General features: G+C 37.3%; 1 protein-coding gene across 2 annotated transcripts; it reads left to right on the forward strand.

The window, feature by feature from the left end:
* The first annotated feature begins 1044 nt into the window (after positions 1-1044).
* On the forward strand, positions 1045-25299 carry dctd (dCMP deaminase). 2 transcript variants are annotated; one of them, XM_082163278.1, is made up of 6 exons: positions 1045-1206; positions 4594-4705; positions 5746-5881; positions 14967-15083; positions 20307-20403; positions 24435-25299. In XM_082163278.1, the coding sequence occupies exons 1-6, from the start codon at positions 1166-1168 to the stop codon at positions 24535-24537; spliced, it is 606 nt and encodes a 201-aa protein (XP_082019404.1). In that variant the 5' UTR covers positions 1045-1165; the 3' UTR covers positions 24538-25299. The 2 variants fall into 2 exon arrangements, with proteins under 2 accessions (XP_082019404.1, XP_082019405.1); XM_082163279.1 differs by lacking the exon at positions 14967-15083.

Below are 25299 nucleotides of genomic sequence, written 5' to 3' on the forward strand. Positions count from 1 at the left end.
GCTTGACAACATCCAATGGTGTGCGTCTCCGATCAACACACAGCGGGGTTTCATTAACCATTACTGAAATTAATCCACGTTTTTTAATGAATCGAGTGGATTTAGTTTCATATTTAGAGTATCATAGTGTATATTGCTTAATGGCTTCTTGTTATTCCTGTTGTTTCTCTTCATCCATTAAAGCCTTTGTCCACCATGCCATTTTGGCACAAACCTTTTATGTAATTTCTTTATAAATAAATGAGGCCAGTTAGTAGGCCTACTGTTGGAAAGTTTTACCAACCAGAATATATATTTGTTGTTAGATAAAGAAAGTGCAAATCAATCTATAACATTTTTTTTTTTATAGGGAAACAAATATTTTTTATATAGACTTTTCCAATAAACTAAATGTATTGTGAGAGCGACTAAATATCTTTATGAAAATCTACATTTCATAATCACTATGCAATGAAAATGACAGCTATTGCGGTTTGGTCATACATTGTCTACTTGCAGTTAATTTATAAAAAGTGCTGGAGCTTGACCAACATGCATTTCTAACAGCCTATAAGGTCTCCTTAATACAAAACAAACTAAAGTCATATGGAAAATCTCGGCTTTTTATTTAGGAAATTATGAAGTCTCAAATGCACTTTACGGTGATTTTGACCCCGTTATTATTTGCAGTGTTATTCATGTTATGACTCCATATGCGTTCATCGATTTCATTTTAAGAAGGTATGCCTATACTTAACTGTCTTACAATACTTCTAAAACAATACTCAATTGCAATAATTTTAGAGACATTTGTTATGTTATACATTCTGTTTTATTATTCTAACAAAAACAAAGTAGGCTACAGAAGAATAATGTAGCCTATCTTATGAACGAGCGCGCGTTTAACGCTTTTAAGTAACTGCAAGAGTACGACGTATTTTAATATACAAAAATGCAATAGAGTGGTTGGAATGTAAAGAGAGAGACTCGCTGCAGTGTGCAGAATTGTGGAGAGATGGCGCTATTCAACTCTTTGCTCCTCCTCTAAACCCGGAACAGGGGGCTGGTCTCTTGTTTTTCGCATGGTTTTTCGCGGGAAGTTCTTCTGCTCTGTCTGTTCGGCACTGCACAGTGGACGTACAGCCGAATGTCGATAAGAGCACTGCAGACACTTTCTGATTAAGACATGGAGGACAAGGCAGAGAACGGCACACCCCAGCTCAACGGGTAACGTGTTGTATATATTGCTTTACTGTCTAGGGCGAAGATATGACATAATTTTAGATTTGTGTTCCTGAGAAATGTGTTATACTGAGAAGTGCATAAGTTTAGTAAAAAAGGGTTCACCAGAAATGAACGTTGTGTGAAAACAACAACGGTGTGTTGGCAGTTTTTCAGAAGATATATGTTTATGTTTCTGGCACATTAGCACAAAAACGCTATTTTGGCTTGTTGGCAAATATGCCTACTGGAAAATAGTTGCACATGAAGATGGATCTCATGATTACTGCACTCTTGTGGCCATGTTTGGCATCTTCAGCCCTGGAAGCTGGCTGTGATGTTCCTTGATCAACAGCTCTGTTGATCCTGGAAAAACATGGCAATCAACTAATCAGGTTATGTCAAGTTTAGGCTTACAGCAGGGTTAATTAGCTGCATCATTTCCCTCTAATTTTAGGGATAATTTATGGGAAGGATTAGGGGTATGGATGGGGTTAGGACTGTTTTCGGAAAGGAATGTCCAGGATAAACAAAATATGTTAAATCCAGGAACATATCTGGCAAAATCATTGCGACCGTAAGTGAGGCTCACTAATCAAATCAGATTAGATTTAAAAGGAAAATCTAAAAACCCATTGTATTTTCATCTATATCGTGTGAATGGTTTTCAGATAACTGCACATTTTAAAACTGTTTAATGACTACCTCAGCATTGTCTCACTGAACTGCCCATTAGCTTCAGATCATCAACTCTCAGTATTCCACCATTAGACTCTCTCTCTCTCTCTCTCTCTCTCTCTCTCTCTCTCCCTCTCTCTCTCTCACACACACACACACACACACACACACACACACACACACACACACACACACACACACACACACACACACACACACACACACACACACACACACACACACACACACACACACACACACCTGCTCTAACAGCTGCTCAAAAAAGAGAGAATCACCAGAGACATTAGGAAAAAGAGTGAGTCAAGTCAGATGGGTCCATTACATCTTCACACATAAATCCCCTTGCCTTTCAAAGATAGTCAAGGTGTAATATCACTTTTAACTAAAACGGAAAGCCCTGGAGGAAAACCGTCTGATGATCATGTCTGTCAGTGCTTATCACACATAGAGTAGACCGTCATTGCTGGGCGTCAGTATGATGATAAAGATGTAGTTCCTTGCCACTGTTGCCTTTGGCTTGCTCAGTTGGGGATATTTTGGGGATATTTAATTTAATTTTATCAATCAATCAATAAATCAAACTTTGTTGTATTATTTTAATTTAATACTGTGAAGCTGCTTTGATACAATCTGTATTGTGAAAAGCGCTATACAAATAAACTTGACTTGACTTGACTAGTACTCTGCTGAGGCAATAGGAATCTTCTATACTGGAGATGCAGATATGATGAATGTACACTACCATTCAAAAGGTTGTGGTCAGTTAGATATTTTTTTGTAAAGAAATTGGGGTTGGTGGTGGCGCAATGGATAAGACACATGCCTTTGGTGTGAGAGACCCGGGTTCGAATCCACTGTGAGACACCAATGTGTCCCTGAGCAAGACACTTAACCCCTAGTTGCTCCAGAGGCGTGCGACCTCTGACATATATAGCAATTATAAGTCGCTTTGGATAAAAGCGTCAGCTAAATGAATAAATGTAAATGCATACCTTTATGTGGCAACGACAGTAAACCATTTATAATCTTTAATATAATCATTTAATCTATAATAAAAATGTAATCTTAGATTAATACTGTTCTTTGAACAGTGAATGTTCGTGAATCGTGAATTAAAATGATCATGGTTTCCACAGAAATATTAAGCAGCACAACTGTTTTCAACATTAACTGTAAATGTTTCCTGAGCAGCAAATTAGAATGCTTTCTGAAGTATCATGTGACACTGAAGACTGAGTAATGATGCTGAAAATTCAGCTTTGTCATCACAATTTACAATATATATTAAAATAGAAAAAAAGTTATTTTAAATTCTAATATTATTGCACAACATTACTATTTAAATGTATTTTTGAACGGTAGTACAATGTAATATACAAGTGTAGCAACTGAGATACATGCACGCACACATATGCTGAAAACTATTTTATACATTTTTGAAAACAGAAATTGTACACAATCTATTTGAGAAGTATTCTAGTTCATTTATGAACTAACATGAGGGCACGAATATTGGCCAATGCTGATAATCCCAAAACAGCAGAATATTGCCAATGCCAATACATCTGTCTGCCAATGTGCCTGCCACTTAAATGTTCATGACAATGTAAATAATTTTATAATTTGGCTAATATTAAGGGTGATAGTATTATATAAATTCTGCCCTCAATTTTTTCACATTCTTACAAATATTGGTGAAAATAATCATATTTGTGTTCACCAGTGTTGGGTAAGTTACTCTAAAAAAATTAATGAATTGCTAGTTACTAATTACCTCTTCAACAGTGTAATTAGATTACTGTACTAATTACTCTCTCTAAAAAGTATTTAATTACTTATTACTAATTACTTTCTAAATCCCATATCAGCCTCAACCAGCTGAATAATACAAGGATAGACATGAAACTGTTTTAATTCTTTCAAATAAATACTATAAAATTGCATGAAATATCCTTAAACTGACCAAACAATTTAAAGGGAGAAGGTTACATAATAAACATACTTTTTATCATCAGACAATACATTTTGATGTTAAACCCACTATTGGTTTATATATAATTGTTCTAGTTTATACCAGTGGTTCCATTGCTCCGCACATTTTGCGGAGTGGCCGTAATTTATAAATTCTTTTTTTTTTTTTTTAATTGTCTTCCCTAATTTAACACGCCTGATTCAGATCATCAGTTCATTAGGAGAGACTCCATGAACTGAACTGAGTGTGTCAGATAAGAGAGACAGACAAAATGTGCAGAGCAGCGGCTCACAAGGACTGGAGTTGAGAACCACTGGTTTATACCAGTCTGATCTCATGACGTTTCATCATACTTATTTTACAAGGTGGCTAGCCTAATTCGTACGAATTTGTATGAGTGAGGTCGTACGATTTAGCCACCTCATAAAATGCGTACGAATTGCCGTGAGATCGGATTGGTCTATACACAGTATTTAGCCCAATTACATCAGAAATAACTGTAATTAAATTACAGAAAAATTAAGAGTAATCCCTTACTTAAATTACAGTAACTAATTACTTAGTACAAGACAGTAATAGTTCCACCCTGACCCAACACTGGTGTTTACACATGTTATCCTGTACTATATTTCCCTAAATGTAATGATTTGTCTGTTTTTTTGTGCTCTCGTGGCTACAGGTTTTTTTTTTTTCTTAATTTCATTCGTCTTTCAATCCATTAGAACACACAGTGAAGGTCTGACAAAGAAGAGGCAGGATTACCTGGAGTGGCCAGAGTATTTCATGGCTGTTGCCTTCTTATCAGCACAGAGGAGCAAAGATCCCAGTTCTCAGGTACCCAGAGATCGATTGCCTGCAGTCCTACTAATTTGAAGTGTGGGTTGATTTGGTGACCACTCATCAATCTGAAATGTGGTTCATATTGAATACTGTGGTCAGTATTCAATATGAAATCAAATAGGGCTGCACGATATTGGAAAAACTAACATTGCAATATTTAGTTTTTCTGCGCTACTAAAACAATTTGAAAACATTTCATGACTTGAATAGCTCTATTTGGAAAGAATGAATCATTATAGAATGATTGTGGGGATTTTGTAGGGAGTGTAGGGACAAGTTTTGAATATATGAATAATTAATCTTTTTTAAAGCTACAAGAGTGATTTTCTCTGTCTTTTGTTGTTTGATTAATTCAATTCACATTTATTTGTATAGTGCTTTTCACAATACACATTGTTTCAAAGCAGCCTTCCAGAAAATGCATGTTTCTACGTTACAGTTTGTCTACAATACAAAGTTATCTGTTATCAGAGGTGACTGTGCACAAGTAATGTATTTCAGATATGTACATCTACAAATCATGCAATTAGATAACATCATGTTTCATGTATTAATCTTAGGCAGAAGTAATGAGCTCATTGAAGTAGTTATTACAAGTTTTGATCATAATAATTGATTGATTCATTCAGAGTTTGCGTCATCTGAAGTTCTCTTGGGATTTCACACTTTTCACAGGCGTTGGGGCATCTGGAAGTCTTCGTAATACGCTGAATCTAAACTGGAGCTGGTGTAGTCTCTAATTACCTCGGGCATCCCGAGATAAAACATTAATAACATAACATTAACAATAATGATGTGCACGGCAGCAGGTATATTAGGATGCTGTCACCATGCGTTCTGTTAATTCAGCTCACGACGTGACTTGTCGATCTTCTATTGGTCACATGTCTTCAAGTGATAGGAATTTGCAGGTAAACGAAGCTAAATCTGCATGAACTTGCTTTTCCTGTCTCCCTTATTGACATGCGTATGAATGAAAGTCAATGAAATGAAAAGTTTAGTATCACCACTCCTTAAAACTGATTTAATTTCAGGTTGGTGCCTGTATCGTGAGTCAAGAGAACAAGATAGTGGGTATTGGCTACAATGGTATGCCCAACGGTTGTGACGATGACCTTCTGCCCTGGTCTCGCAGTGCTGATGACAAGCTGGACACCAAATACCCCTATGGTGAGTTCTGAATTTGATCCCTGTGGCCTGTTGAATGAAGCCGGTTTCAGTTGCTAGTTTGAGGGTAAGTTTGAGATTTGTTTGAGCAAATTCAATTTTTCGGGCTCAAGAAGATGGATTGGTGCTTAGCGGGTTTCATCACCATGCTAACTTATGCTACATGGCTAACCTGCTCTGGAGCAGGTTTTATTCAGGGTTAGAGCAGACCAAAACTGGACCAATTCGCTGTGAGTAAAGTGACATGAATCTGATGCAATAAAGCCACTCTCCCTGTATCTCTCAATCCAAATGAAAGCAGTGAAAGAACTTTAGAGACAAAATTGCTCATATTTTGCTGCTTATTAACCTATTTATTATATGAATTGTAATTATGTATAATTCATATAATCATGTAGTTATAATAATTTACAATTAATATTACATTTTGCTTTTAAACATTAGTATTATTTTGAGCTCTTTGTAAAATTATATAAATTATAAATTTGTTTGATTCAGATATTTCCTTTCAGCTGCCTTCTCAAACTTTCGCTGCAGCAGGGGTGTTTATTCCTACCTTGCAAATGCATTTAAATTAATTATATTTTGCATAACAATCTCTTAATCTTCAACAGAGAAGTGAATTGTGCCGACTCTCTCAGAAGAAGTGAATCAAACTGATGCTCTCAGGTGTCACACTTTCAGGTGCATGCGCTTCAGAGTTAATCGTAAATTTTCGTTTAAACCTGAGTTGGCAGAACGTTTATACAGAGCGTTGTGAGCCTGTTGAACCTGATCTAAACCAGGTTGGATTTATATATACTTGTCAACTCTAAACCTACTCTGAGTTCAACTAGCTTCATGCAACAGGCCTCTGGAGTCTTGGCTGTTGAACTGCAAGAATCAGTTACCCATAATTATCAGTCTGTCTGCCTCTGTTTGACATCGACAGGTCAGCACACAACACCCACATTACCACTTGTTTGAGGCTCTGTTAATGCAGCGTAAGGTGTCTGTTAACACCGTGTGGTGATGTGTTTGCTCTTTTGAGCACATGGTGGCAGTCATGGATTACTTTTCACCTGCATGGGGCTGATGGGAGAGATAAAGGTGGAGCTGCTGAGTGAGGGAATTGGCAAGGTCACTTTGTGGTAGCTATTTGTGTGAGAAATGGAAATGAGTTGGAGCTGGCGATCCTAAAGTCGGCACATGCCAACCTGAAACTTTGAATGGGTTGTACTGCCAAAGGGAAGGTGTGACAACTTGGGAGAGGATTTATCAGTCTGGCACTTGACTGATCCACTGCACTGTTCATATTTTTTCCCTGGTTTATGTGGTCAGTGGACAGGATTATGATTTTTTTTCATTTATTATTATGATTATCTTGACTCCACAAAGTGATCCAAAATGTTCAATTGAAAAAGTTTTTTTTTTTAGTTTAAATTTTTTACATTTGTTTAAACAACAATCAACAACAAACATATTCACATATCATCACAGCATACATACAATTATAAGCAGAATCTGACACCAGCATCAGTTCGTCTGCTTACAGTTATAATTGTTTTGAAGATAATTTATGAAAGGACGTCACATGACAGTGAACTTAGACCTGGAGCCTCTTAAATTAAGTCTTATTTTTTCCGAACTTAGGAATTGTAAAACATCTCTGGCCCACTGTTTAAATGAAGGGGGAATGGACTGTTTCCAATTAATTAAAATTAAGCGCCTTGCCAACAAAGAAGTAAAAGCTATACAGTCCAATTCACTTTTTGACTCTGTTTTTTTTTCCGCAAGGCAAGTTTATTTATATAGCACATTTCATACACAATGGCAATTCAAAGTGCTTTACATAGAAGAAATTTAAATAATAAAAAGAAATAAGAGTAATTAAAACAGTTTAGAAAAATAAAATAAAATACAGTACAGTACAAACAGTCGGACGAACAGTGGCACAGTGCTCATTCAGTAAATGCGTAGCTAAACAGAAGTGTTTTGAGTCTGGATTTGAATGTGACCACTGTAGGAGCACATCTGATCTCTTCTGGAAGCTGGTTCCAGCTGCGGCTGGCATAATAGCTAAAAGCGGACTCACCATGTTTAGAATGAACCCTTGGTATTTCTAGCTGATATGATCCTAATGATCTGAGTGATCTGTTGGGTTTATATTCAGTGAGCATATCTGCAATGTATTGAGGTCCTAGGCCATTGAATGCTTTATATACCAGTAATAATACTTTAAAATCAATCCTAAATCTAACTGGGAGCCAGTGTAAAGACCTGAGGACTGGTGTGATATGTTCATATTTCCTGGTTCTGCTCAGAATCCTAGCGGCAGCGTTCTGTATGAGCTGCAACTGTCTTATGGTCGTTTTGGGAAGGCCAGTGAGGAGACCATTACAATAATCCACCCTGCTGGTGATGAAAGCATGAACAAGTTTCTCTAAGTCTTGTCTGGAAACAAAGCATCTAATTCTTGCAATATTTTTCAGATGATAGTATGCTGATTTAGTTATTGCTTTGACATGACTACTGAAACTAAGGTCTGACTCTAGTGTCACACCAAGATTCCTGACTTGATTTTTAGTTGTTTGACCCCAAGAGTGAAGGTATGTGTTCACCTTGAGAACTTCTTTGTTTCCAAACGCAATGACTTCAGTTTTGTCTTTGTTTAACTGAAGAAAGTTCTGGCACATCCAACTGTTGACTTCATCCGTGCATCGGCACAGGGAGTCAATGGGGCTGTAATCGTTAGGTGATAGGGCTAAAGCCCTCATTATGCTTCTGCGTCAACTCCACGGCGTAGCTACGCCGTCACTCCAACGGCGTCGTGACCGTTTTATGGTTCTGCGTCGGGTTGCGTTGCATCGCGGTGCATTTCACCGCCAGAACGCTAGGGGGTGGTGTGGTTCGCGAATCTCTTTCCTAGTTTGTTTTGGTTCCATGCGCCGGTTCCGCTTTTTCATTTCCGACGCGAGCGAAAGAGAGAGAGTGTTGTTGCAGCTGGAGCTAATCAACGTTGAACAACAAATGATTTTATTGCAAATGTTTAATCGTAGAAGAAAAAGAAGACGTCAGCGAAGGTGGTCTGTACGACCAGTGCACGAAGACAGGGGAAGGATTGGCGAATTTGTTACGGTTGTTCGACCGCTGAGGGACTTGGACGAAGAAATGCACTTGAAGTATTTTCGGATGTCGAAAGGTCGATTTGACGATCTTGTTCATCGTTTAAAGCCGTTAATACAGCATCAGACTACACACAGTATGCCTATTGACCTCGCTCAGAGACTGGCAGTGACTTTAAAGATTTTATCTTCGGGTGCAAACCAACAGATCCCCGGGTTGGGCTACAAAATGGGTGCGACCACGGTGTCCCGCATAGTATCGGAGGTCTGCAAAGCGCTGTAGCCCGAATTTTTGCCCTGCCCTTCAACCAGCCAGTGGGAAGCTATTGCTTCAGATTTCTGGCGACTTTGGAACTTCCCAAACTGCGTTGGAAGCCTCGACGGGAAACATGTTAACTTGGTTAATTACTTGATATCCATGATGTACCCGTGATCATTGTATTGTAAATAAACAACAAACTTTTTTTCAAAACAAACATTGATTTGATTGATTGAAGTTTATTTCTAGCAACAACAAAAAAAAGAAAAGAATATATATAAATATATACATACACTACCGGTCAAAAGTTTTAGATCGGTAAGATTTTTAATGTTTTTAAAAGAAGTCTCTTCTGCTCACCAGCTGTGTTTATTTGATTAAAAATACAAAGCAAAAACAGTATAATTGTGAAATATTATTACAATTTAAAACAGCTGTTTTCTATGTGAATATACAGTAAAGTGTAATTTATTCCTGTGATCAAAACTGAATTTTCAGAATCATTTCTCCAGTCTTCAGTGTCACAATGATGTATAATCTGACCAATCACAGCCCCTGCGGTCTGCGTCACCGCGACGAGTAGTTACAATTTTTTGGAGGTGCACGTCAAGCTACGGCGGAGGGGTCGCGTCGAGGTTCGCGTCGACGCAGAGGGGTCCGCGGGGGTACGCCGTCGATTCGACGCAGAAGCATAAAACAGGCTTACGTACAGCTGTGTGTCGTCTGCATAGCTGTGGTAAGCAATTTGGTTCTTTTTCATTATTTGGCTCATTGGGAGCATATACAGGTTGAACAGGAGTGGCGCAAGAATTGAGCCTTGAGGGACTCCACATGTCATGGATGTCCACTCAGACTTATGGTCTCCTATACTCACATAATAACCTCTCCCATCTAAGTATGACCTGAATCATTTTAGGACAATCCCAGAAAGCCCCACCCAGTTTTCCAGCCTGTCAAGAAGTATGTTATGATCGACAGTGTCAAATGCAGCACTGAGGTCGAGTAGTACCAGCACTGATAATTTGCCTGAATCAGTATTTAAGCGAATATCATTTATTATCTTTATGAGCGCTGTCTCTGTGCTGTGATGCGGTCGGAAACCAGATTGAAAATTATCAAAGTATCCATTTGAGCATAAGAATTTGTTCAGCTGATTGAAGACAACTTTTTCAATGATCTTGCCTATGAAAGGAAGATTTGAGATCGTCTATAGTTGCTTAATATGGTCTTATCCAGATTGCTCTTTTTCAGGAGGGGCTTGACAGCTGCATTTTTCAGGGAGTTTGGAAAACTCCCAGAGAGAAGTGAGGCATTTACCACTTCTAGAAGATCTGCTTCTAAACTGTTTAACACACTTTTGAAAAAAGATGTGGGAAGTGTGTCAAGGGCACATGTTGATGTTTTAAGCTGTACGGTTTCTTCCAAAATTTTGCCATCAATTTCTTTGAAATCAGACATAGTAACTACTTTTTCAGGTGGTCTGATCTGTCTGACCCCAGCGCAACTCAAGGATGTGCTGATCACCTTTCTGATATTATTGATTTTCTCAGAGAAGAAAGAAGCAAACTCACTGCACTTGCTGTCTGAGAGCATTTCACTGGGAATCTGGCTTGGGGGGTTTGTCAGTCTCTCTACAGTAGCAAAAAGAGTGCGTGTGTTGTTTAAATTGCAGTTTATAATATTTGAGAAGAAAGTCTGTCTAGCTTTGCCTAGTTCCATATTGAAAGCATGAAGGCTGTCTTTGTAGATGTTATAATGGACTACAAGTTTTGTCTTCCGCCACATGCGCTCTGCTTTTCTGCATTGTCTTTTCATATTTTGCACTGCTGTTGAGTTTCTCCGAGGTGCTTTTTGTCTGCCACTCTTCTTCCTGACTTTCACAGGAGCAATATCATCAATTACACTTAACTTTTGAGTTAAAAGAATCAAGGAGAAAATCAACAGAGTCAGCAGATATGCTTGGTGTTAAGGATATAGCCTTCATAAATAGTACACTAGTGTTCTCATTTAAGCATCTCTTCTTGACAGACACAGATCTAGCTTCAGTGGCAGGAGAGATCAATATATCAAAGAATATACAGAAATGATCAGACAGTGCTACATCCTTAATAACAATCGATGAAATGTTTAGACCCTTACTGATAAGTAAATCTAGAGTGTGTCCACGATTGTGTGTGGGTACATGTACATGTACAGTCAGATCAAACATTTTTTAAACAGTTTTGATTTCTTTTGCCATATTGGTTTCTGCATTATCTATGTGAATGTTAAAATCTCCAGCAATGGCAAAACAGTCAAACTCTGAGGAAATTGTTGATAACAGTTCTGTAAAGTCCTCAGCAAAGGCTGGAGAGTATTTTGGAGGCCTGTAAATAATAAGTAAAATGCGTGGAGCACCTTTTAACACAATACTCAGATATTCGAAAGACGTGTATTCCCAATGCCAATCCCAATCCCAATCCAAACACACAATGCCAAAGATGGTGGTTAAAGGATTTGTACAAACATATTTAGTAAATATTCTAGAATAAGATACAAAAATCAGCATCCATTGCTTACATCTTGTACAGGTGGGATCAACTGAGGAATACATCTTTGCCAGCTTGGCCTTAGATGAAGTCTATGTACCACTTTGAATTGAATAAGGCTGTGTCTAGCACAGACAGAAGAGCCATGGATCCTATATTTAGACTCATCCCATTCCTCGTCCGTCAGGCAGATCTTAAGGTCCAGGTGCCAGGAATCTCTTTGTGCATTAACAGAAGTGGATAATAATGATGTAAGTTTTATACAAGCTAGAGAAGTTGCCTCTTTAATCTGGGTCTTCAGGGAAAAGTTGATCAATAGGGTTTCGATCTTGAAGGGAATGAAAAGAAATAAAATTATTTCGTGTGAAATCACATACCTGTAGATATCTGAAAAAGTGGGCTTCAGGTATTTTAAATTGAGATTCTAATTGTGAAAAGACAAGAAGCAACCATCAGCAAAAAGATCTTTAAATGTTAAGATACCTTTTACCTTGCCATAGCAAAAATGCCTGGTCATTTAGAGGCTGAGTGAATCTATGATTTCTAGCAACTGGGGCACAGATTGAACCCCTCTGCCATTCGAAATATTTGCGAATTTGGGCCCAAATCTGGACGGAGTTCCATACCGTAGGGTCCAACGAGTGAGAGTCTAGGCCCAGTGGGTAAGGGTGAGAATAGGAGGGCTGAAAGTGAGAAGGGAAGGCAAGCTGAGGATTCTCTCTGGACCCAGTCTGGTGAGTAGTTTATGTAATGTGAACCTTGCCAGTAAGTCAGAGCTCTTAGGTTACAAGCCCAATAATACAATTGAAAATTTGGGAGAGCCACCCCCGTCTGTTCTTTAGGGTTTTGCACAGACACAGACGTATTCTGGGGGGTTTCTTGTTCCAAAGATAAGAGGAGATTATCTTGTTTAAATGAGCAAAAAATATATTTCTTAATGTTAATAGATATAGTTTAGGAACAAGGAACAAGTATAAAAACTTAGGGACTGTATTCATTTTCATTACATTTTTTCTTGTGATAAATGTTGTTTAATCCATGATATAACTTTTCTGAAGTCTGGTATGACAGATAAAGTAATTGCAATCACATTGCATACAATTAATTTGTCTTTGTTCTCATTGGGACGGGTGGGGCCAACAACTTTCTTTGAAACGGCCTCTGAATTGCAAAGAAATCTCTGTGTTTCAGTTTTCTTCTACTCATTTATTTGTTTTTATATAATATATTTATTATATTTGTGTTCTGACCTCTAAAAAACCTTCTTCATTCCGTTTTCATTCTTCTTTAAGGCTACTTGTCAGTCAACCTGATTATGTTTGCACTGGTATTTCTCTATTAAGTGGTATTTATTTAATAATTTGCTTATAATTAATATTTATGTTTTACATTTGAAAAATATTTTCGTTAAGTTTCGTTATTTTAAGATAAGGCTGATATGTTTATTATAGGTTATGTATTTTGTTTGCGTTCTAATCTCAGAAAAGTTAATGAGTTATTTGCTGGTGTTGCTGCGGCAAGTTTTATGCGTGCGCTTGAACGCTTAATTATATTTGAATTGCTCATTATTGTGGATTAGTATTTCTCCCCTAACTAATCGACTAATGGCTAAAATCAACGACTTACAGCCGACTTGGAAAATCTTTAGTTGGGGGCAGCTCTAGTCTTAAGGACCATAGTTTAGAGTCTCATTGATTTGGAGTGTAATCAATCATATTAAGTTGATTTTTATATTACAATGTTTACAGGTGCAGAATTGATGGCTGAAATATAAGGGCTAAAGGATACCACATATCGGGCATTTCTTTATTACTGTATTATTAGCAAGTGAGGCAGGAAAAAACTTAAAGCAGCACTATAGGGCATTTTGAATAAGTTGTTGAAGTAGAATAATTGTATTTGTTTCATAAAATAGTCCAGAGCAGGATTTGTATATAAAATTTTTTTTTTTTGTAAATGATGTTTAGACAAAATCCTCAGGCTTTGCTGTAGTAGTGGTAGCTACAGTGTCACAGCATTACAACATTTGATTTGGAGCAAAAATGTATGCAAATCTGGGGGGAATACTACAAAACTGTACTGAAGCGTGAAACTGAAAATTACATAATTTAATCAAAATCAATCTACAATATATATAACTTTTAACTTGTAGCCATTTGTATAATTTTAAGTGTAAAACAATATAATTTTTTTTGCAAAATGTTCATTTAAGTTGAGGGTTTAAGGAAGCCAATTCAATTTGTTATTCACAGTGTTTATGAGGGTGGATGAGGACTGCTTGACATTTTAATACATCATACATCAAGTATGAGAAATAGTAAAAATGATTTAATGAATTGTCTGTACAGTATTGTGCCACTAGAGGATGCTGAAATACCAAATATAAGACTTATTGGCCTAATGTGATTTTTATTTAAAAAAAATTTTGCCCTGAGAATATAATGACACTTTCACCTCATTCTCTAATAGGATACAGTGTTTATATGCTGCAACCACAGAGAAAAATGTTAGTTGATGCTATGCTTTATTTTGCTGCAGTCTATATAGCAATGCTACCTTCCATGCTACCTTTTAAATAAATGACAGTCCAGTCAGATTAATACTAAACATGCATCAAATGTTTGATAGATTTAATAGCTCAGCCCCTCCCATGTTCACTCATTTGATCGTACTCCATCATGAGCTTTATCATGCACACTCTCTCTGCTTTGTGTGTGTGCCTGCTTCCAGTTAAAACACACAATGAGTGTGAATTACTGATATCTCCCTTCCATCATAACTACATGCCCTCTCTCTCTCTCTCTGCCTTGTGCTGAAGCTCTGCCAAAATAAACGTGTGTCAGGCCGGTGTTTCGTGGTGCAGTGGTAATGTGCCACCGCTGATGGGCCAATTCATTCTCCGTAATTAAGGCGAGCAGAGTGAGTGATTAGACAGGGCTTTTTCTGGGTGATGTTGTGGAGAGCTGACATCTGTTCAGACTCATGCTTTGAAATCTTTTTCCTTTATAACAGTGAACTGGTGACTGGAGCCTTTTTCTGGTGGAGTGGTACAATGTTGACAAGCTAAGAAAGCTCAATCCATGTTTGTTGTGAAGCAGAATTGTTAATCATAGCTATGATTCATCATTCTGTGCTGCATGTGTGCGCCTTTGTGACCTCTGAACGCTTCTAACAGGTCTTTTTATGTCTTGTTGCAGTGTGTCACGCAGAGCTGAACGCCATCATGAATAAGAACTCGGCAGATGTCAAGGGTTGCACTATGTATGTAGCGCTCTTCCCCTGCAACGAGTGCGCCAAACTCATTATTCAAGCAGGTGAGAGTGTATCTGAGCATTTGTTTCTAACTGTGCATGTCTAGGTTTTTCAATCAACACTTTTATTTCCACTGTTCAGGAATCATAGTAGCACACTGAACCTATGGTGACAGGTAAACAGCTAATTGTCATATTCATTTCGTAACAGGCATCGGTGAATTAATACTTTGATCACAGTTATGTTCTGTTTCTTTGCTGCAACATTGGCGTGTAAAAGATATGTCCCTATTAGTGCAGTCATGACTCGTGATGGTCAGTACCAGTGAAATTTCATGATTCTCCTTTTGATACCTAATCAAGAGCTGATGAATGCAGCTGTGCTGTTGTGTAGTGCACAGACAGACAGACAGACAGTAGGAAACTGTAAGATATGCACGTTTTATTTAAAAAATATTTTGTCAGTGATGTGCTGAGTCTCACAATTATTCACAGTGAAAAAAATAAGGCCTATCTGTTCCATTAAAAATACACAGATAGGAAGGCCACAGGTAATTTACATTTATTATAAAGGGTTTATGTGAAGATTAAAACAATCTTTAAAATTAAGTTCCCTTAAATAAAAATAAATATTAAAGCCTAATAAATGTTGAAATTGATAGCTTTTAATTATACTGTAATGCTGAATGTCTATAATTAATGTGTGTGTGTGTGTATTTATATATATATATATGCGCTATTACAACAAATATTTAAAATATACTGTATTTAAGTTGTTTGTACATTAATTTGGAGCGTAACTGTGAAACTATTACAATATAAAAATATTAAAAACTACAATGTTTTTAAATGCGATTCTTGATAAATTACAGAAAAAATTTGTGATTAAAATTTTTTTGGGTATTGTTTGACAGCACTAAAATATACACTGCCGTTCGAAAGTTTGGGATCTGTAAGATTTTTTATGTTTTTAAAAGAAGTCCCTTATGCTCACCAAGGCTGCATTTATTTGAATTAAAAAAAAGCAGTACTATAGTGAAATATTACAATTTAAAACAACTGTTTTCTATAAATCGCAACTTTTATTCAGCAAGGATGCGTTAAATTGATCAGAAGGGACAGTAAAGACATTTATAATGTTACAAAAGATTCTATTTCAAATAAATGTAATAGAACTTTCTATTCATTTAAAGAATCCTGAGAAAATTTTCAACATTGATAAAAATAATGAATGTTTTTTGAACATCAAATTAACATTAGAATTAGAATGATTTCTGAAGGATCATGTGACACTGAAGACTGGGGTAATGATGCTGAAAATTCAGCTTTGCATCACGAATAAATGACATTTTAAAATATATTCAAATAGAAAACAGCTATTTTAAATTGTTGTAACATTTAACAATATTAAAAAAAATTTACTTGGTATTTTTAATCAAATAAATGCTGCCTTGTTGAGCATAAGAGACGTCTTTTGAAAACATTACAAATTTTACCGATCCAAAACTTCTTGCACGGCAGTGTATATATAAATATAATAATATATATATACACAGACACATTATATAAACACAAGTATATATAGTAGTAGCACCAAAACTGCTTCAGTGAGAAATCATTTGAATAACTTGTTTACCCTCTTTAGGGTTTTCTTTAAGTTAACTAAATGCAATCTCTGCTGAGCTCTTAAACAGTTTTGTCTCGCACTGTGATGTGTGGATGTAAGTGTGACAGAATGTAAATGTGCCCTCAAACTGTTTCTATCGATGTGAACACAGTCTGAATGCCCTCTGCCATGCATATACCTCAAGTATAGTCCAGTTTATATTCATAAATTAGTTTTTAGTTCATTGTTGCATCTGTATAGTTTCATTGTCCTCTTTCTAACAGTACAACAATTTAGCAACAAGAATGACTGTAATTATGCTTTAAAATAACTTTTTATTATGCTTTATGTACTTTCCACTTCAAACACATTTAATATAAATTTTTTCTGAGGTAGACTCAAGATGAACCGCTCTACAAACAGTGAGCTTTTTTTTTTAAAAAGTGGCAACCTTGTCAGGGCTGATGTGGCTGCAGATGAAATGACAGTGGAGACAGGTGGAAACTGAGGTTCTCTATGGTCATCCTGCCATACTGAGAAACCTGCAGTGGGCGTCACTTTGAGCAGCCAGCTTCTTTGTGAGTCTTCTTGGCTGCTTAGATACAGCCTACATAGTGACAGGTTGTCTTCCTCTTATTTTTCCATCTCCAAACCCTGCTCTGTTGTTATTTTCAATCTCTTCTTATCTGTTGAACTCTCTTAACACCCTCTTCCCCATTCTCTCTCCTCCCCTCCAAGTCTTTTTGTCCTGATCTTCTCTCTCTCTCTCTCTCTCTCTCTCTCTCTCTCTCTCTCTCTCTCTCTCTCTCTCTCTTTTCCTGAATCCCCTCCATGTACACTTGTGGCAAAGCCTACTGAAGCTGTGTGCTGAAGATAGCATGACACACGCTCCGATGCCGTCTGATCTTCAGGATGCTTGGCCTTGCCCCGGCCCATCTCTCAGTGGGGTGTCAGCTTCCTCTCAATGCTCTGGCATCATTAAGGAACACACACAGCACTTTCTTTCCCTTTCGTCTCCACGCGCTCTATAGGATGCAACAAAACGCTGCTAAAAATGATCGTCCGACCTCATTAAAAACGCCCTCTGATGATGCCAATCAGATGGAGCTGAACCAAGCGGATGTTTAATGTTTGAATGCTGAGTTTAAAAGAATCGAGTCGGGGTGTCGTCGCTGTTGGTTAATTTTGAAGGTGTTCTGGCCATGTTTGTTTACTAGAAGTTGTAAAGCCTCACGATATGAAGAAACACAAAAGCCTCTGCATGTAAAAAACATGAGGATAAAGGGAATATTAGTAGACTTGGAATGCGAATCCACCCTGATTCTCTTATAAAGGCATCCGGGCTGTATCTTGTTTCTATGTACGTGGTAAACCTTTTGATATTGCTGGTGTGTGCTTCTTTAACAGAAAACTAACATAATTTAATTACAACCAGAGGGATTTATTAAAAGGAATATTTTCCTTTATTTTGGTGCCAATGGTATGCATTTTTGTGCCTGGCGACAAAGATTTCGTTTGACTTCCCACACAGAGTTTGCCTTCTTGGTCAAATGACTATGATTACATGTGCACCAATAATGTGATTATTTCTAATAATCAGAGTAAAGTTTAAATCGCAGTAAGATGTTTAAATGACACGAGCAGATCTATTCACTCCAGTTTACATGCAATTTTCATTATTCTGATTATTTGCTAATAAGTATGGTTATTCCACACTCAGATAGGCATACAGTATAAATGTTACTGGCCATTGTTTTAATCTACTCGCATCAAATTCAAAATACATTTTTGTGGATGTATTAGATATTATTTGGCGCTGTGATGAACATTGCGCCGTTTAGATGAAGATACGGAGCAGAGACTGTTGACCAAGTTTAGCGATTCAGAGTAAAGGGAAAACTTCAGAATTATGTCACATAGTTCATTCATGACGTTGTGTGAAAACACACGCCATCCGCGTACATCCGAGCATATGCGCACTTTGGTCAGACTGGCAATAATGCGATTAAGGTGTTTAAATGCCTGTTTATTTTGATTTAAAATCGTCGTACACTACATAGTTCAATGCGAATATGCTTACTACAATTATAAGCTTAATTGCGTTAGTTTGATCGAAGTATTGCGTTTATATGAGGTAAAGTTTAATCCCAATATTGCCAAAATCCTATTATAATCACATTATGAGGGGGCATATAAACGCACTCATTGACCACTGTTCTTGTTCTAAAATGAGATCTTTCACTGTACTTTCTCCCCCTTCTTTCTCTATCTATAATTTTGTTCACGACAAATGTGAAATTGAAGACCCTAGATATTACATTTCCCCCTTCTGTATCTAATTCTGTAGCTATTCCTCCAGTGAGAAAGTGTTACAGCTCATTTCAAATGCAGTTCAAACGTGTCCATCTCTCAATCTCACTGTATGAAATGACACCAATCATTTTCACTTCCTCTGGCTCCCATGTTGATGTCCCCCCTGCACTTTAGCTTCTCGGTGCCAGCGACAGCGTTTCTGAAGCGCGGCTTTAGAGCCTCTCCTCTCTCTGAGGAATTAAAGTGTTCAGCTCCCAAGCAGCTGCCATCTTGTCACTTCCTGTGACTGTTTTTGGAGGGACTGAGGGACTGTCCTGTCACCTCATCTCCGGAGAGCATTCTGGAAACGTGGCATCTCCAGAGTTCTGCTCCACCTTCTATCAGAAGCTTCCCTTCTGTTGGACAGCTTGTCGTCTTGGAAGTGTTTTATGCAGCTTCGATACTTATCCTCATGTTCTTTTCATGAAAAGGCATGTTTACATGGAAGCACCCGTGCAATTTCTTCGGCCTTTTCCTTTAGGTACCACGTCAGGTTTTAGTTGGAACACTTTAAATGGTTTGAGGGCTTTTTTTGGACCTTGAGTGCTTGCTTTTTATTTTAAATAGCCAGATGAGAAGTCCTTTTCCCTCCCCCTATGCACCATGAAATGTCACCAACAAAAGATGGCATGGTTTTAAGATAGCATAGCCAGGATGTTCCATGGTAATTTCATCTGTTGCCTCTTAAATTGTTCAAATAATTCCATGGAGAAGCCCCATGGTTGTAATGACAGCCTTTAATGAAAGGTGGAATTCACTCTGCAAGTAATTTTGCCTTCGATCAGAGCACTTTTCTCCTCCTGTGCAGATAAAAGTACTTGATGGAGACGCTGTGTATTTTGGGGTGGTGTGTGTGTCTCTCTCTCCGATATATTCACCTGCAGTTGCAACAACCATTGGCTATGTTGGTTTACTCTTTTTCACCTCTGAAAGCGTTAAGGGCAAGAGGGAGTCTAAGTGGTTTTACCAGATTCCTCGTGTTTCTCTGTAAAGCTTGGCTAACAGGGCCTTTTATAGACTCTCCTCATGTGGGCCGCTTGTGAGTAGTCAGCAGGATGCGTGGGGGTGCTGCCAAATGCCCCACGTTTTTTAGACGCCAGCAGGGCAGATTTCGTTTCAGTTGGGATTGGGTGATATTGGCTTGAGCCTGCAGCGACAAGTTATCGACTTCTCCCCTAGCACAAGCTCTTGTTCTTTCCTAACAGGCTATTTTGGGTCCCTGTTCTCTTTGGGCCTGTTTGTTTGAATTTCTCCTTCTGTTTTTGTGTGTGTGTGTGTGTGTGCATTTGTCTGACCCACACTATTCTTCTGCTATCTCTGCCTTACAGGTATAAAGGATGTGATCTATTTGTCAGACAAATACCATGACACTCCAGAAATGACTGCCTCCAGACGTCTGCTTAACTTGGCGGGCATCACGTACAAGTAAGTCTCTCGAGTCTGACCTTAGTAAGGGGTTGGTGTGTGGCTTGGAAATTAAGAGGGTTCATTTGCATTCCTGTCGGATCTGACTGGCCCGAACGATTGTACAATCAAGGCTGTAACGGAGCCTGACCCTCAGATGTGTGGGTGTATGTGTGACCTGAAGCATCAAAAAGCTTCTGTGAGCCTTCAAAAAAAGACACGCTTGGGGAAAAATGAGTAAGCACTGTGCACAAGTCTGGATTTGTCTCATACTCCATCGGAAGCCAAATCGTATCACCTTCATAACAACCTCAAAAGTGCAATAAACAGCCACAATTGACTACTCATATCAATAACATTTGATATATTACTAATTATATATTTTTATATTTTACTGTTGTTTTATACACACACCTCTACACAAACATTTGTTTGTGCAGTGGACATGAATGATACCTCAAGTTTTAAGAGACTAGCCTGGTGGATGATTAAAATAAAATCATGTATTGTAATGTTGTATTTTTCATATTCTGGCAAAGAAATGAGTAGTATTATTTAAAAATATGATGTACAATGATGTATATCTACATGAGATGGAGACTGCAGTAATATCAGTGGCCTAGAAAAGCTGTTTTATTCAAGATGGAGCTGAGCTGGTTTCCCCTCATGCATGTTGGCATCAGTGACTGTTACTACTACTACTTCCAATAATAATGATAATATATAAAAACTTAAATACTTTTGTATGACACTTTTAATCTGTAATTAAGGTGTTTTACAAAACATAAATGACATATTAACAAACAAACAAAGTTTAGAACATAAACATATACAGTCAGACTGAACAGGCAAACATGACAAAGAAGTTTGAGTGTACAGTTCAAAGATCATCAACAATGTCACCTTAAAATTAAGTGTGTGTGTGATCCATCAGATAGTCCGAACAGAATGAGTACCATACCGAAGGTGTCAGCTTAAAGTTCAAGAATACAGGGATTAAAAGAGCAAAATGTAAATGCAAACATTTAAAACCTTTAGTTTAAACGCATAATGTGAGCGAAGAAGCCCTTCACTTTTTTATTTTTTAATGAGATACAGGGTTAACTGACAACTTAACTGAACTCTCTGTGGGGTTTGCAGTCCTAACAAAGTCCTCTTTATGTTAGAGAGAGCCAGCAGGAACTACAGCAAGAGCGGACTGGACGGAAATCTCATCTTCCCAGTTGTATGTACACACTATATATAGATGCACGGTAAATAAACTCTGAAGCCTTTCATCAGAGTCAGATCAAATAGAACTGGGGGGACATGAGCCTGAGGAGACAAAAGGAGTAGATCCGCCTGAAGATGAAAATCAGGAAATCCTTGAAGATACTTTCATGCCTCTTGCCTGTCTTTGAGGGTAGCAAGGTTAATTCCCCTGCTGCCGCTTTTTGAAGGTTGTTCTCCAATACTTCCAGCATTACTATGGATCTCTGCATTTCCATTTCTTCAGCCCTTTGATTGCAGAGCCATAGGCTATTTAATAAAGATATTAAAATCTATTCCACACCCATCACAATTTAAAAAAAAATTGGACCCAATGTCCATATAGTCTGTGTCCATCTGTGCCAAGTATTTGGACATTTAAGCCTCTCATAAATGTAGGCATGGTATAGCATTTATATAACAAAATATCAAACCAAGTGGTATTTATTTGAAGGAAATAGAACTAAAACACTTTTCAAGCAAAACATTTCACAAAAAAGTTAGTTAGTAAAATAAATGTTTTGTAGAATGTTTAAATTAAATATTTCAGAAAATAAATCTGATTGTAGAGTACTAGGGATTAGAGGAGGGTGGTGTTTAATGTTTGTTAAAATAAATATAGTACTGTGCAAAAGTCTTAACCACGTAGTGTTAAGTAGTAGGAAATATCAGTTTACATTTCCAAACATTCATTTTGTCATTAATTGTAATAATCCAGTGAGATTTTTGTATGCACAAGGAGTCTGACAAAAGCCAGTGCTCCACACGGAGATCTGATCTCACCATCATAGAGTCCATCTGGGATTACATGAAGAAACAGACAAAACTGAGAGAGGCTAAATCCAGAAGAACTGCGGCAACGTCTTCAAGATGTTTGAAGAAACCTACCTGCAAAGCTACCTGTGAAACTATGTGCAAGTGTACCTGGACAAAAGCTGTTTAAAACGCAAAGGGTGGTCACACCAAATATTGATTTGATTTAGTTAATAGAAGTTAATTGATAAATAAAATATATTTATGACATTATTTTTGAAAGCATTTTAACAGGGCCTTAAATTTTACACATACTGTAGGTTTGGAAGTAGGTTTCTTCAAACGTCTTTGAGACGTTGCCACAGTTCTTCTGGATTTAGTCTGACTCAGTTATTTCTATTTCATGTAATCCCAGATGGACTCGATTATGGTGAGATCAGATCTCCGTGTGGAGCACCGGCTGTTGACATTCCTTGTGCATACAAAAATGTCATTGGATTATTACAATTAATGACTAAATTAATGTTTGGAAATGTAAACTGATATTTCCTACTGTACTGACACACTACAGCAAAATATACAAATAACTGCCTTAAAACCATTTTTTGGGGTGAAAATACTAACGTGCCTAAGACTTTTGCACTGGATGTATGTATGTATGTATGGTATCTATCTATGCATGCATGTATGGTATGTATGTATCTGTGTATGTGTGTGTGTCTATGTATGTATGTATGTATGTATGTATGTATGTATGGTATCTATGTATGTGTGTATGTGTCTATGTATGTGTGTATGTGTCTATGTATGTATGTATGTATGTATGTATGTATGTATGGTATCTATGTATGTGTGTATGTGTCTATGTATGTGTGTATGTGTCTATGTATGTATGTATGTATGTATGTATGTATGTATGGTATCTATGTATGTGTGTATGTGTCTATGTATGTGTGTATGTGTCTATGTATGTATGTATGTATGTATGTATGTATGTATGGTATCTATGTGTGTATATGTCTATGTATGTATGTGTCTATGTATGTATGTATGTATGTATGTATCTATCCATCTATCTATCTAATCTATCTAGTTTATTCTTATACTTAATATTTTGTTTATATGTTTGCATATAATGTTTCCTTGTGCACATTTTCGACCTGCGGAAAAAGGAATTCAATGAGCTACTTGCATGTCCGATAAAAGTTTACATCTGACTTTGACTCAGACAATGAACTGCAGTAGTAGATCATATGTTTTCAGCTTTTTATTTATTCATTTTAAGTGCCAGATGATGAGAAATGAAGGATTGAAACCTCACCATTGCTGTGCAGAGTTCTGCATTTTGAATTCTGAATAAGATGATGAATCAATTTGCTCTGGCATCAACTGATGCCGGCTTTGCATTAAGGAACATGGGAGAGCGAGAGTCCAAGCTTTGTGAATGTTCGTGGACAAAGTCTTTAATAATTTTTCTGTCAGTGGAGATTCTATTTGAATGGATTGGCTTCTGTTGTTATAGAGGTTCAATAATGAGGAATAGATTTTTGCCACATCCAGCTCATCTCACACTGAGAGGGAGGGGTTCATAAAAGAATGAATAGTAAAAAGAGTGGGATAGAAGGTGAATTGAGAACAAGAAAAATAAAAGGAACGGAAAAGCAAGGTTTGTGGTGAAGATGGAAGAAAAGGCTAAAAGTGGGGGGGGAAAGGAGTTTACCACCTGCTGGTTTGGTTCTTCTTGGCAGGGTATTTTCTCGTGAGATGTTGAGGTGCTTGGTCCTGGTGGGATTGCCTTTTGGAGGGGATGCTGCTTGTGTTCTCTCACGAGGACTAGTGTGTAATTGGTTTCCTCAACTCCAGCATGCTGAGGTGAATTATAGGTGTGACAACTTGGACAATGAGGACAAGAAGTGAATTCTCTTTGTCAATTTTATAAAGGGGTTTTAAAACGTCTCTGATTTGACAAGAGTGACAAACTACTTGTTTTATTTGGACATGCTTCAGTAATATATTTATATTTTTCTTCTGTTCTTATTTCTGTCCTACAGGCAATTCAAGCCAAAGCACGGAAAGATTGTCATTGATTTTAATTCAATCAACCACCCCGGATTGAACACTTCCAGTGGTTTTGGGGGCGTACAGTCATCATAAGCCAAGGAACTTGGAGCGTGACATTAGGTATTCATAAAACAGACACATTGTTTACCTTGTTTAGGTACTGGTGAAAGTCTTTATGGGTTTGAGAGTGATTACTAAATAGATATAGTTCACTGTCGTGCAATTTTGTTTTAAATCTTCATTTCTTCAAATCTTGAAACTTGCTGAAATTGACAGTAGTTAAAGTTTTGAAATGTGTTTCTTTTATGTATATGCTCTGATGCATAACATTTAAGATTTTTTTTTAATCAATTTATACAATAGCGGCCGGTAAGTGACCTTGGCTGATGTGCCTATTTTAAATTGATTCTTTTAGAGTTTCAGTATTTATGAATGGGTTGACAATGAGGAAATTAAAATCAAACTGGATGCCAACATTAACCAAATCAAATTATTTACCTTTGTCTTTTAATATTTTTGTATTTTGTATGTTGTATGACAAGGCTGATTAGATTTTGATGTCCATTTCACTCATACAAAAACTGTAAATTACCCTTTCCTTCAATAAACCTCTGATGACTGTTTTGCTCATATTCATAAGCTTTTGTAAGAACCCCAGCAGATGAACCTCATATTTTGTCAAACCGCAATCCGTATTGTTTTGTGCATGTTGTGCCTGTTCAGGTTAGAGCCCACAACTTCTGGTTTTAATAAAAAGACTTGCATTTTAGAGCGACGTATTTGCAACTGTTAGGTATCGTTATACCAGGATCACGCTCTCAAAATAAAAACTGAATAAAATTACTGTTTCTGGTT

This window comes from Leuciscus leuciscus, assembly GCF_965113295.1.
Source record: "Leuciscus leuciscus genome assembly, chromosome: 3".
Taxonomy (NCBI): Eukaryota; Metazoa; Chordata; class Actinopteri; order Cypriniformes; family Leuciscidae; genus Leuciscus; species Leuciscus leuciscus.